Source organism: Clupea harengus, chromosome 21 (genome assembly GCF_900700415.2).
Source record: "Clupea harengus chromosome 21, Ch_v2.0.2, whole genome shotgun sequence".
Classification (NCBI taxonomy): Eukaryota; Metazoa; Chordata; class Actinopteri; order Clupeiformes; family Clupeidae; genus Clupea; species Clupea harengus.
This window is the reverse complement of record NC_045172.1, coordinates 16,887,102-16,898,928: the sequence shown is the minus strand read 5'-3', so window position 1 is coordinate 16,898,928 and position 11,827 is coordinate 16,887,102. Positions and strand designations below refer to the sequence as shown.

The 11,827-nt window shown below is 43.9% G+C and overlaps 1 protein-coding gene across 3 annotated transcripts in view; it reads right to left on the bottom strand.

Moving 5' to 3' along the window:
• opn4xa (opsin 4xa) overlaps positions 1-11,600 on the bottom strand; it is a 24,740-nt gene extending 13,140 nt beyond the window's left edge. For 2 of the 3 annotated variants that reach the window (XM_031558859.1, XM_031558860.1), the window contains exons 1-2: positions 8,416-8,533; positions 2,393-2,531 (exon numbers count right to left, since the gene is read on the bottom strand). In XM_031558859.1, the coding sequence (XP_031414719.1) occupies positions 2,393-2,531; positions 8,416-8,476 (200 nt within the window). In that variant the 5' untranslated portion in view covers positions 8,477-8,533. Of the gene's footprint in view, positions 1-2,392; positions 2,532-8,415; positions 8,534-11,236 lie in introns of those variants that run through there. The other variant, XM_012840557.2, reaches the window with a different exon arrangement.
• Positions 11,601-11,827: the final 227 nt, after the last annotated feature.

Genomic DNA, 11,827 nt, shown 5'->3' with positions numbered 1-11,827 from the left:
CAGTGCTACAGATCTGCACAGCAGTGAGAAACGTACCAACGCACAGCCTTTTAATTTATAACTTATAAGGGGCCATTGAACTACAGACACCACACTGTACACACTGTGTTGCATACTTCTATTCAGGGACTTCAAGGTCATTTCATTCATTGTCTCTGTGACTAGGTGACAAAAGTGGTGTATTGTGAAATCTGCTCAGCAGCCCACAGTCTTAATGTGCGCCGGTTTCCCTACATGCACTGTGATTTCATAAGCTGTTACCGTTAATAACTTGTCTGAGCAAGCATTCACGTTCGTATTAAGCCGAGGGAAATATGAAGATGCCAGGCTTCATTTGAGTTGTGCAGACTGGATCCCTAATCAGGCAATAACGCTGCCTTGAAATTATCGATCGATCAATAAGTCGGTACCAAGCAGTGAAAGCACTGGCATCTGCTGTGATATAATGTTCCCAATGCTACAGGAAGTGTTTGGAGAAATTTGGACCACTTCTACGGAGTGCTACAAAGCATCCCTTCATGAGTTTTGGGGTCCACTGGGGTCCCCTACAGTCTTATCATCTTTTGAATCATCTGACCTAGAATGCTACACCACCGATTCATTAGGGCATGTCCAACACAAATAAGTTTGACGGTTTTATGGTCGAGCATGTTGGGTTTTCAGCCATTTTGAATTTTCCTAAAGTGCCGCTCAACAGCAAATAGGACAGCAATCACAGCATATCACAGCAATGCATTGATGCATTGATACTAAGTTGATGTAGATTTAGATGCAGTTTTTTTATGCTGTTACAGCCCCAGGAAATGAGATCATGTATTCCCAAACATCCACATGCGCACAGAAAATGATCTGAACATGCCATATTCCCCATTATGTTCATGCTATGTAGCATCATCATAAAACTCTCCTGTCCTCACCAATGCATAATAATACAACAAAAGGTCACAAGACAGGTTTTCAAATGCCCTTTGGACGCTACCAGACACAGATAGTGCTAAAGTGCTTAGCTCCTCAATCACCTCTTGCAGCTGCCCTCCAGATTGTTTTCACTGTTCCTGGAAGTCTGCTGTGAAAACATCCCCTTGTAAAGAGAAATGTGCCTGCAAACTCTCAGCGCACTCTCGTCAGTGTTTGGTACATCACATGGGTTTGGCCAGTGGCCCTTGTGAGTTTTATAAGAGCAGGGTATGTACAACTGAGAGACTTTGAGAACCAGCAGCAACAGCATCAGCCGTTTGGATGGAACAAAACAGCAGCCATCAAGCTGAGACACGGAGGAACACTTCACCCTTTCAGATGCCTCCCCCATCCCCCATCCCCCATCCCCCGAAAGTGGACGACTGTAAAGGACATTTTGTCTTAAAAAAAAAGACGTGATCTTGGAGAGATTGACAGGGGAGCCGGGAGGACTGAGTGACGGTGTAATACTAAGAGCAACAAATGCAGAAAGCATGTCAGCTTGGCCTCCGGAGGGGACCAATCGGCATGCTTTTAGGTCCTTGTCAGACACGCTTGAGTCACACACTCACGCACAGCACCTATCTCCGGGACACAAATGCCCAAGGCTCTCAGGCATTGGCGACCGAGCAGGAGCACAGTCGGGCAGGTACACTTGAGCGCTCAAAGAAGCAGCCGCTTTTGTCAGTTCCAAGAACTGGAAGAACAGGAGCCCGCCGCGCAAACGGAGAGAACCGACTCCCAAGGCGGTCTCCTAAGCCCAGAGTCTAAAATAAGTCCGTCAGCAGCAAGCGCTGAGTACCATGTCAAGAGGGATAACGTTCAAACCGCAGAGCCCCTCGCCGTCTCGCTCCGATGTTACATTTATAAATGATGAAATGCTCATCAGCATTTAAAACAGGCATTAATTTCCGCATGGTTTCACTCTGCCTCTGAGGCAGGGGCGTTTACGGGGAAATCAGAGAGAACATGGAGGAAAAGGCACACGCTCTTGTCAGAACATGACGCTAATCATCTGTGGGGACAAAGTGACCCCAGTGGTCCCAGGGGAAGTCCTAATTTTGAGCAAGACGGCCTGCACGAACGGGAAGAAGTGATATGATTTGTTTGATGGTCCGTTTCCTCTCATGAAACTGGGTAGAAATGTTGTAATGAGGCCTTGAGTTTTTTCCCCAGTAGAGAACACTGCTGCTGACCATGTTAGTGATGCAATATACAACACAATAACGTAATACAGAATTACACAAGAAATTACATATGTTTTATATTTCATATTTCCAATGAGTGATGAATCCATAACACATCGTTTCTAAAACACGTTAAGTGCTTTATACCATCCTTTATAATGCATGCAACAAGCCTCATACCTGTAAAATTAGATATTTGATATGTTTTAAGGAGGTAACCAAATCATTCTTATAGTGTGGTGGCCTACCTGAAGAAGGCATAGATAACCAGAGCATTACCCACGACGCCCAAAGCACCGATTACCACCACAAAGAATGCCACGATGTAGTGCCAATGGTCCGGGACATCCACCTTCCGGAAGAAGCCTCGGTCCATTGTGTCCACACCTGAGAAACAAGAAGGATGAGGGTGGTCACATCTGGTTCCACTCAATCTAACACACACATTAGAAGAAGGTTTTTTTCTCTCTCTGTCTTCTTCTGTCTGTCTCACACACACACATGAAAAACACAAGCATATTGCAACTGACTCTCCATGTTTCTACCTCTCACTGTCACTCCCTCCTTCTCTTCCTCTCTCATTCTCTATCCTTCTCTCTCGCCCAGCCTCTTGCTTATGTAAGGCTGCCGACCACCAGCAGCCCAGCAGCCCTTTTGTCAGATGATTGAATGGATGACAATCGCTGAATCAACCGATGGATAATGAGATCCATCACCTGAAGCAGTGTTATAATTGCATGGGTCTCATTTTCACTCATTGTCTTACAACAGGTAGTCCATGACTGCCACTTGGACCTTTGTCAAACATTGTAATTGTTGAGGTTCCAGGAAACAAGCTATTTGGGTGTGGTGTGTGTGTGTGTGAGAGAGAGAGAGAGAGAGAGAAAGAGAGAGAGAGAGTGTGTGTGTGTGTGTGTGTGTGTGCATGCTTGTGTATGTGTGTGTGAGAAAGACAATGTGTGTGTGTGTGTGTGTGTGCTTGTGCGTGTGTACATACAATATATGTACACTCGAATGCTACATTTCCGACCAAAAATGAGTCTGAGTGAATATAGTACATTTCTTTATGTCTCTTTTCAAAGGCTAGTCAAAACTGAACAATTAGAAAATAGTGCTAAGCTAAATTAAATCACACTCTATTTAACACTCAAGCTCTAGGGACAGTTGTTTATACAAACTCTCAGTGCAAATGATTCATTAGTCTTCATGAAATGATTCCAGAGTTACAGAGCAGTGAGACACTTTTCTCTTTATATGACCTTGTTTGTCTGTACACTTTCATTTCTTCATAATCTGCATCTGGGAACCTGACTCCCACAGTCTGCCATGACACAGTCCTGTATTCTCCCCATCACTCCATCTGGTGCCTCTGTAAAGGTCTCCTCTCTCACTTTTGCTTGATTGTACTTATGAATAGCGAAATGTTATGCAGGAATTCAAGAACAAGGATGACACTGAGATTTTGATTGTCCGCAATCTCCGGTATATATTCCAATTCAGCCACGCATTGTTCTCCCCGACCGTGAAACTCTTTTTATTTCCAAAAGAGAACATTCATACAACATGGCGGCACTCTTTCGTGTGTCTCTATGCCAGGTCACAAGGGTCAGGGTTGGGATTGAGGTGGTGGGAGGAGATGGGGGGGGGGGGGTGGATACTTCATGCATCCTTTCTTTTTATCCTTTCTTCTTTTCTTCTCTTTCACCTGATGTTTGTTCCCAAAAAGCCAGCTATTTTTGTATGGGTGTTACGGATATTGTACTTTGCCGGAGGAGGGGGGTTAGTCCGCCAATGGTGTGCCAAGCTCTCTGATCCTAACCCAGTGACACGGGCAGAAGCAATAACATAACTTAAAGACCATCAGACCCACTAAAGCTGCCTGCCCAAGAGCACTGCCTGTTACTTCACAGGAATATTACACAAATACAATCTGTGAAATGCGTGTATTTACGTGTTATGATTGTTTGTGCTTTGGTACATTTGTTCAAATCCCTTTGCACAATCCCACTGTTTTGTTGAGAAAGCTGTCAGAGTATAAAGGGATAGACACAGAGTGTGAAGGAGCTGGAAAAGTCATGGAATGGGGAATATGGTTACACTGCAGGGACGATGGAGTGAGGTATTAAAATGAATAAAAGAAGTGAAAGAATGAATGAAGAGGAGGGAGAGAACAAGTGAGGGGGAGAGACAGGAAGTGAAAGAGATACAATAAGCAGCATGAGTCCCTTGAAGCAAAAAAAATAGCGTGGATAAGAAGGTATCTTAGACTGCGTACATATTGTCACTAACAACATTGAGGAGATTGACAAGAAGACATAATTCACTGTTATTGATGGCGTTATTGCTACAGATATGTTGATAAAATTGTGTTATGTTTGTGTAATATTAATCAGTGGGACGTACGATTTGTACGAGAAATAATGGACAGTAGGCAGAACACAATCTTACACGGGTCAAGGACTCAGCCTTTGCACTAATCCAAATCCAATCTCTCGACCAGCACCCTCGTTTCTACAAGAGTGAGTGTCTCAGGTGTCGGCTAACTCCAGGTGGCCAACAGACCCTGAGTGTCTTTAGCAGTCGCTTCAACTGTTTACGTAAGAGGCACAGTTGTGTGTTTTCTGCAATACACACTCTGTGCCTACAGATGCATTTAATAATCCCCTTTGATACCACTATGAATTGCTTAATCTATCTATTATTTGACAATGTACTTGTAATTGTCATCTGATGACATGCAGATATGAACACTCTACTTTTATTATTTTTAGACTCACCATTCCTCATAAGAAACACATGCATACGTAAATACCATATGGGGGATTAGAATTGCTTTTATCCCTCATCCCTCAAATGTCTGATATATGTTTATGTTTATGTTTATTAAGGATCCCCATTAGTCTACACCGTAGTGGAGACCATTCTTCCTGGGGTCCAGCTATTCTTCCTGGAGTCCAGGAAAATGTATTTGCAAAATATATTTGATGAGTCGACTGAGAAATTGTCCCATGCAGTGTTTGAAAGAACAGCATATTCATTCTCAGCACAAGATGTTAAAATCTCAGCTTGATGCATCGCTACTCTAAAGACAGCACGGGGCACAAGCTGCCAGATTGAAAGGCGATGGTTAGACACCAGGGAGCTTGTGGCAAGCTAACGAGTGCACCAGAAAAGACCCGAGGCGTCGCTTAAGCTCGCCGCTGACCTCACACTCTCATCGTGTCACATCTCGCGTACGATCTCCTCCAAGGAAGATCAATCCGGATGCGACGGGAGCGTGGTCCTCTCAGCCTGACGGAGAAGACATCTTTGCTGCGACCCTTGAAACAGCTGTGCAGCCAACTGACTCAGGCCATTATCGAACGCAGTTCAGCCAATCACAAGCGGCGCATCCCCAGAGTACTGGACTAGTGGTGCATGAGAAGAAAACCATTGGATCGTTTTGTGTACAGAAGCTATTGTCAATAACAGTGGTTCCGCTATGGTAAAGCCATGAATAGAGATGCACACATAGGCTGCATATGGCATTGTGCTAAGCACACGCTCACCATTCAACAACACGAAGAAGCTATCGCTATGAACACTTTACCTAAACATTTATAAGGCCTTACTACAGTGTTTATGGCTGTGTAATATTAAAGGGCTTAGAAAGGTATTTACAGTAGCACTTACAGTACAAGGCCATACAAATGTTTCATGACAGCCCTTCGGCGTTAGGCTGCACTGAAGGGCTTTGAATCTTCAAACTGAACAACAACACCTCCTACAAGGCAGACACAGTTATTCAGAATGAGAGTTCCTAATTGCAGCAATGTTAATTGGGCGACAAAGACAATAACTGTAATGATTGAGGAAAGTGATTAAGCTAAAGGCACAGTGATTAAAAGGTCACAATCGCCCAACATAGCCGACTCTCCGTTTAGGTGCCAATCATAAGAGGATTTATTTCCTTATGTTAATTTGATCAAATCGAGGTGGAGTCACGCAATGCTTGTCTGGCCTTCCTCGTTTAATGGGAGGCCATTCATGGCTTTTATCATTGCCCTACATCAGAAATGAAGAGGATGCTCTTGTTCTGTCTGCCTTAGGATCCACTGGGATTACTGGCGGAAAGAACATTTATACAACTTCCACATTTTTCTGGATATCCAGCGCAACCATGGTACATTGTGAATTATAGTTATGTAACCGTGTTCATCCTAGCATATGGGGTTTGACAACCAATCATGCGGAAAAAAATACCTATATGATAAGTTATGTCATGGTTATCTCTACTGTGCAGCCACCACAGTTACAAGTTAGCAAAAATGAACGTTGAGTTTCTGAAGGACAACACACAAATATTTAAAATATAAACACAGACTTTAGCATGTAAATATATATCTTACATTTTGTGTGTATATATATATATATATATATTTGGGAATGTTTAAAATGCCACCGTTTTTCATTTCACATTATATGTAACAATACAAATAGATTAACTATGATGCCTAAAAAAAAAGATGTTATTGCCATACGTTTACGTGGCTTCAGTCATACCAGTTAAGCATAGACAGTACCATTGCTCGACAAATTTGTGTGTGTGTGTATATGTATGTGTATCCAAATACACAGAAGTCCATACAGGAGATCTGCAGCAGCTTTAAATATGCTGCATAAAACAGCCATAAACCTTTTACACTATATTTCCTTTACTCCTAAATGTCTATTGACACATACATTGACATGGTTCTTTAGTGAAGCCCTTATGCACGCAAAGAAGTGAAAATAGTCATGCAGTTTGTGTAGCCTACATGATATGTACAGGGGTATCATTTGAACTATTCTTATCTAATTAAGCATGAAGTAACTTATGCCAAAAGGGGGACATTACTTGTGTGTTTATTTTGGATTGTTGCATCACACACATATGCTGCCTATACTAGGTTCATTTACAAAACACGTTGAATTTATACATTATTTGGATTTTCTGTGGATTACTCAATATATTGTGCTGTTAGAGAAAGATGTACACTGTGCATAATTCTGAGGGTCTTGTGAATAAATTCACAAAAAGAAGCTGGTGGTAAACCCACTGACTAATACCATATCCCACACAATTCATTTCACATGTTCACTTGCTAGTGGATGTGTGTGAATCGATCTTAAAAATATTGTTGCACAGAAATTGTACTCTAAGTGCTGTGTGCAGCCCAAATGAAAGTCCTTAAGTAAAATATCTTACTATTTCTTTGCTTTTTGTGCGGGCAACAATTTTGTATGTATATCCACAGTCAGATTTCTGACTCCTGATTAAGAAAATAATCCTTCATTCTTCCCACTTGTCTAGTCTGAATCTTAAGAGCACAGTAAAATGTACTCTTTTAAGAACCCAGTAAAATGTACTCTTTTAAGAGCACAGTAAAATGTACCCTTTCATTCTCATTGTCTCTCTCTTCCGAGAGAGACTGTGCAAAGGGGTCATGCCCCTAGGTAAAATCAATTTTTCTTGTGTGTAAAGTAATGGTTTTATCAGTGAATACAATCAGTGAGCATATCACACTCTGAAAACTGAAAACACTAACACTAATATGTTATGTCTACTCTGGCAGTTCATGCCCAGGGATTGAGATTGAGAAAATAAGGCTAAATACCCAATACTGCATTTGTTTTACCAAGCTAAAACCCTCTCCATTTCTAAAATTCAGCCTGTATGCATTCTTCAGTGATATAAAATGAACTTCAAGGCGGACAAAATATATCGTGAGATACATAGTTTTTAAACTCCGTGAAAGCATTATATAAACAAAATGTACTGTATGTGTTTTTTTACTTTATGTTATGACATGGTGTCAAATAGTAAAATAACTGGTAAAGAAAAGAAAAAAGAAATAGCATGTACAATTTACTGAAAACAGAATTCCCAAGCACAAACAGCATCTCCTGCATTACAGGTGGCCATCACAATCTCAGCTGATTACATTTCAACAGGAAATCCGAACCACATTGTATGACCCACTTCAAAAGTAAACAATTTGATCAATGGTAACATGACAGACTGAAAACACCTAATCATTCTCTATATATGTTAACAAAGAGCTCGTTGTGCAACTTATTTCACAATCACACTTTCTGTGATTGCCTCTTCCTCTCTCCTTTCATACACAAACGCACAACTCTCTCTCACACACATACACACACACACACACACACTCATGACCCATGTCAGACACACTCTTACAGCCTCCGAGATGCAGAAAAGTAAAGTTTGACTTGAAGATTTGTTTACCTGGCAGCAGAGTGCTCCCTTTCTCTCGCTCGACCTGGGGCATGTCAGAGAACGCTGCCATGACTGCGTGCAGGTGCAAACAGGCTCCCCTGAACTCAACATCCGACAGCCCCTCCGTTTAAGAGAATCGCTTCTGCAGCCGCTCACCTCGCAACCTAATCCCCTTCGCCGGGGCGGAGCCTCGTGTTCGTTAGGGGGTTTATAATCAGCGGCGGTGCCAATCAAGTGCGAGCAAAGAGTATCACACGGGCCCCGCGATCCGATTCTGACCGCTGCAGCTGAACCGCATCTCTCTCTCTCTCTCTCTCTCTCTCTTTCTCTTTCTCTCTCTCTGCCCATGGCCCTGCCGGACTAGAGCGGTTTCAAGCACTGCATTGATTTCCAATACTCTATCACTTTCAATTGTTAACGATCCATCAGCCTGGATGCGTGGAGTGCAGGGCCAGGCGTGTGAGCATGTTTGCTGGACAAACATTGGCATGGGAGGGTAAGTCAGTGCCCGTCAGCCCGAAGCCTGTTGCTTTGGCGTGGACAGGTAATGAGATATGATTTTTTACGGACCTCTTAAGCTGACTTTGGGAGCCTAATGTTGTTGAGTGGATTGAAGACCCCTATCGGATCACACGACTCACACATCCCTTAAATCCCATCCTAAAGCTCTAGGAGCACGGCGGGTGAGGCTTTGAGAGGATGTGCTGTTTTGCCTGTCTGCAGGGGGAATCTTCTGAATGACATGGCGCACATGAAGCGCATCAAGTCTGCGATTGCCCTTTGCATTTTTCACCAAAATGATCAAATGAGCAGCAGAGGTGAAATGACAGGAGGATGTGAAGGGCTTTCAGAGTTGAGCAGAAGCATTGGGGTGTACGTGTGTGTGTGTCTGTGTGTGTGTGTGTGTGTCTGTGTGTGCGTGTGCGTGTGCACGCGCACGTGTGTGTGTGTGTGTGTGTTTGCGAAGAGAAGGATGGACTAGCTGAGGATAGGTGTGTGCGTCTACAGTGTGTCTGAAAACCCGTGCGTACATCAGGATGTGTGTGTGCAAGAGCGTGAGTTGAAGTGTGTGTGTGTGTGCGCGTGTGTGTGTGTGTGTGTGTGTGTGTGCATGTGTGCATGTGTGCGTGTAACAGAGAGAGGAAAACGCATATGGTGTATATGGATGAGAGCGAGCCCATTTGCTGGCACCACAGTGCCCATCCTGAGCACATCTCTGCAGAGACACGCCGGAGTGGACTGAGGTCAGGCAAAGCGCCGACCGGTGTGTGTGTGTGTGTGTGTGCGTGCGTGCGTGCGTGCGTGCGTGCGTGCGTGCGTGCGTGCGTGCGTGCGTGCGTGCGTGCGTGCGTGCGTGCGTGCGTGTGTGTCTCTCTGCGGAGACACGCCGGAGTGGACTGAGGTCAGGCCAAGCGCTTGTGTGTCGAACGGGTCCTGGGAGACAAGCTCACACAGTTAAAAGCCTGCCACTGTTTTTAACCTCACACTTCCTAACAGGACAGCCACACATCCCAGCTCCAGCCTGCTTCCCCTCCCTCATGCCCTACACTCACAGCCCTCTCAAAAGTGAAGGCAACACACAACCACATGGCCGCGTTCACATAGCACATTCAGATAATACAGGAATTACATTAGTCTATAGGAATGGCATTAGTCTACAAGAATGATATTAGTCTATAGGAATGGCATTAGTCACTGATTAATGTGCTTTATCTGAACAATGCATTTCAAATCACTTTCTTCAAAGTATATGTATGTGATTCAAGGCATATTGCTCTGGGATATTCAAATAAGTGTGTCCATTGCCATTGTTCAAATCAGTTAGTTGTTTACTTTTTGAATAGATATTACATATAGATGCGGAGGTTTTACTTTTGACTGCCTTTTGACTAGCAGAATTGTTGAAATTAGCATTTACCAGAGAGATTAAGAGTCACGAGGCATGGATCTGTCTAAAACACTTCAAAAAGCATATCAAAACACAGGCTACTTGCCATCTTCACAATAACTGCCAACAGATCCTCCTTTTCTCAAGGAAAAAAAGCTCCCACTACCTTTAAAGTCTCTAACTTTCAACAGGCTTAAATCCCGCCGCACAGACTTGAACCCCACTCTGAGGGTCAACGAATTTTGACTTTTCATTCGCGGTCCAGTGCGATAAAGACTCAAAGTGAAAAGCTCTGTGTTCACACTATCTGGCGCTGTCTTAGGCATGAAGTCCTTTTTAGGTCATGTTCATATCCCTGTGCGTTGTTGTGCTGATTGGCTATTTGATGCACTCGGCGGAAGGTGGAGAAGACCAGCTGATTCCCGGGCTCACTTTTATCAGTCTAATAACAAAGCTCTGCCCTGTTCCCCACAGAAAATGCCCACACAATAAGCTTTTCATACGTGGCACACACACACACGCACACACGCACGCACACACACGTACACACACACGTACACACACACACACACACAGACACAGACACACACACACACACACACACACAGGCACTCAAAATAGTCATAATAGAATCTTCAAAATGAGTTTCATCAGATATGAGCCTCTCAGAAGAATAAAAAAAAGTGTGTATCATGAGTTTTCTTCTTACTCATCACTACAAACAGGACAGTACAGTACAGACCAGACTCTAAACCTTAGGGTTCACACACACACACACACACACACACACACACACACACACACACACACACACAGCTCAGGCAGCGCTGACAGTCACTCCAGAGGCAAAGCAACACCCTCAATAAAAACAACCACGGCAAACAGTATTATGAACAATTCCCAAAAAGTTTCAATGGGTGTCACGTTTATATCCATACCTACCAGGAAGAAGTGGTCACCCTTACATTGACTGATCTCTCTCTTAGTCTCTCTCACAGGTCTCTCTGTACAGACAGCCAGAATCGGACACGGAGGGAAATCAGCCCACTGTGAACTTCCCCCTCTCTCTCTCTCTCTCTCTCTCTCTCTCTCTCTCTCTCTCTCCGCTCTGAATCCCTGTGAGTGGAGGACTGACGTGTTGCTCGCAAAGCAGCTGGTCAAAGTGTGGAGAATTGCAAGTCTGTGGCTCCGGGTGTGCACTCGTACATCCGTTCGCTCTCTCTCTCTCTCTCTCTCTCGCTCGCTCTCTCTCTCTCTCTCTCTCTCTCTCTCACTCACTCACTCAGTCGCCCGTTCGCTCACTCTTGCACTGGCGTGGGTTTTCTGCAGCGTATGGAAGAGACTGTTTGTCGCTCCGATCCTCCTCCTCCTCCTCCACCACCTCCAACCCCCTCTCCCTCAGAGCTTAGAGCTGGGAGAAGGTGTCAAACACATGAACATTCGCTCCTTCAGTTGGTCAGACCATCTGTTTATGTGTATGTTTGTGTGTGTGTGTACGTGCACGTGCATGTGTTTGTTTTTGTTTTTGTTTGT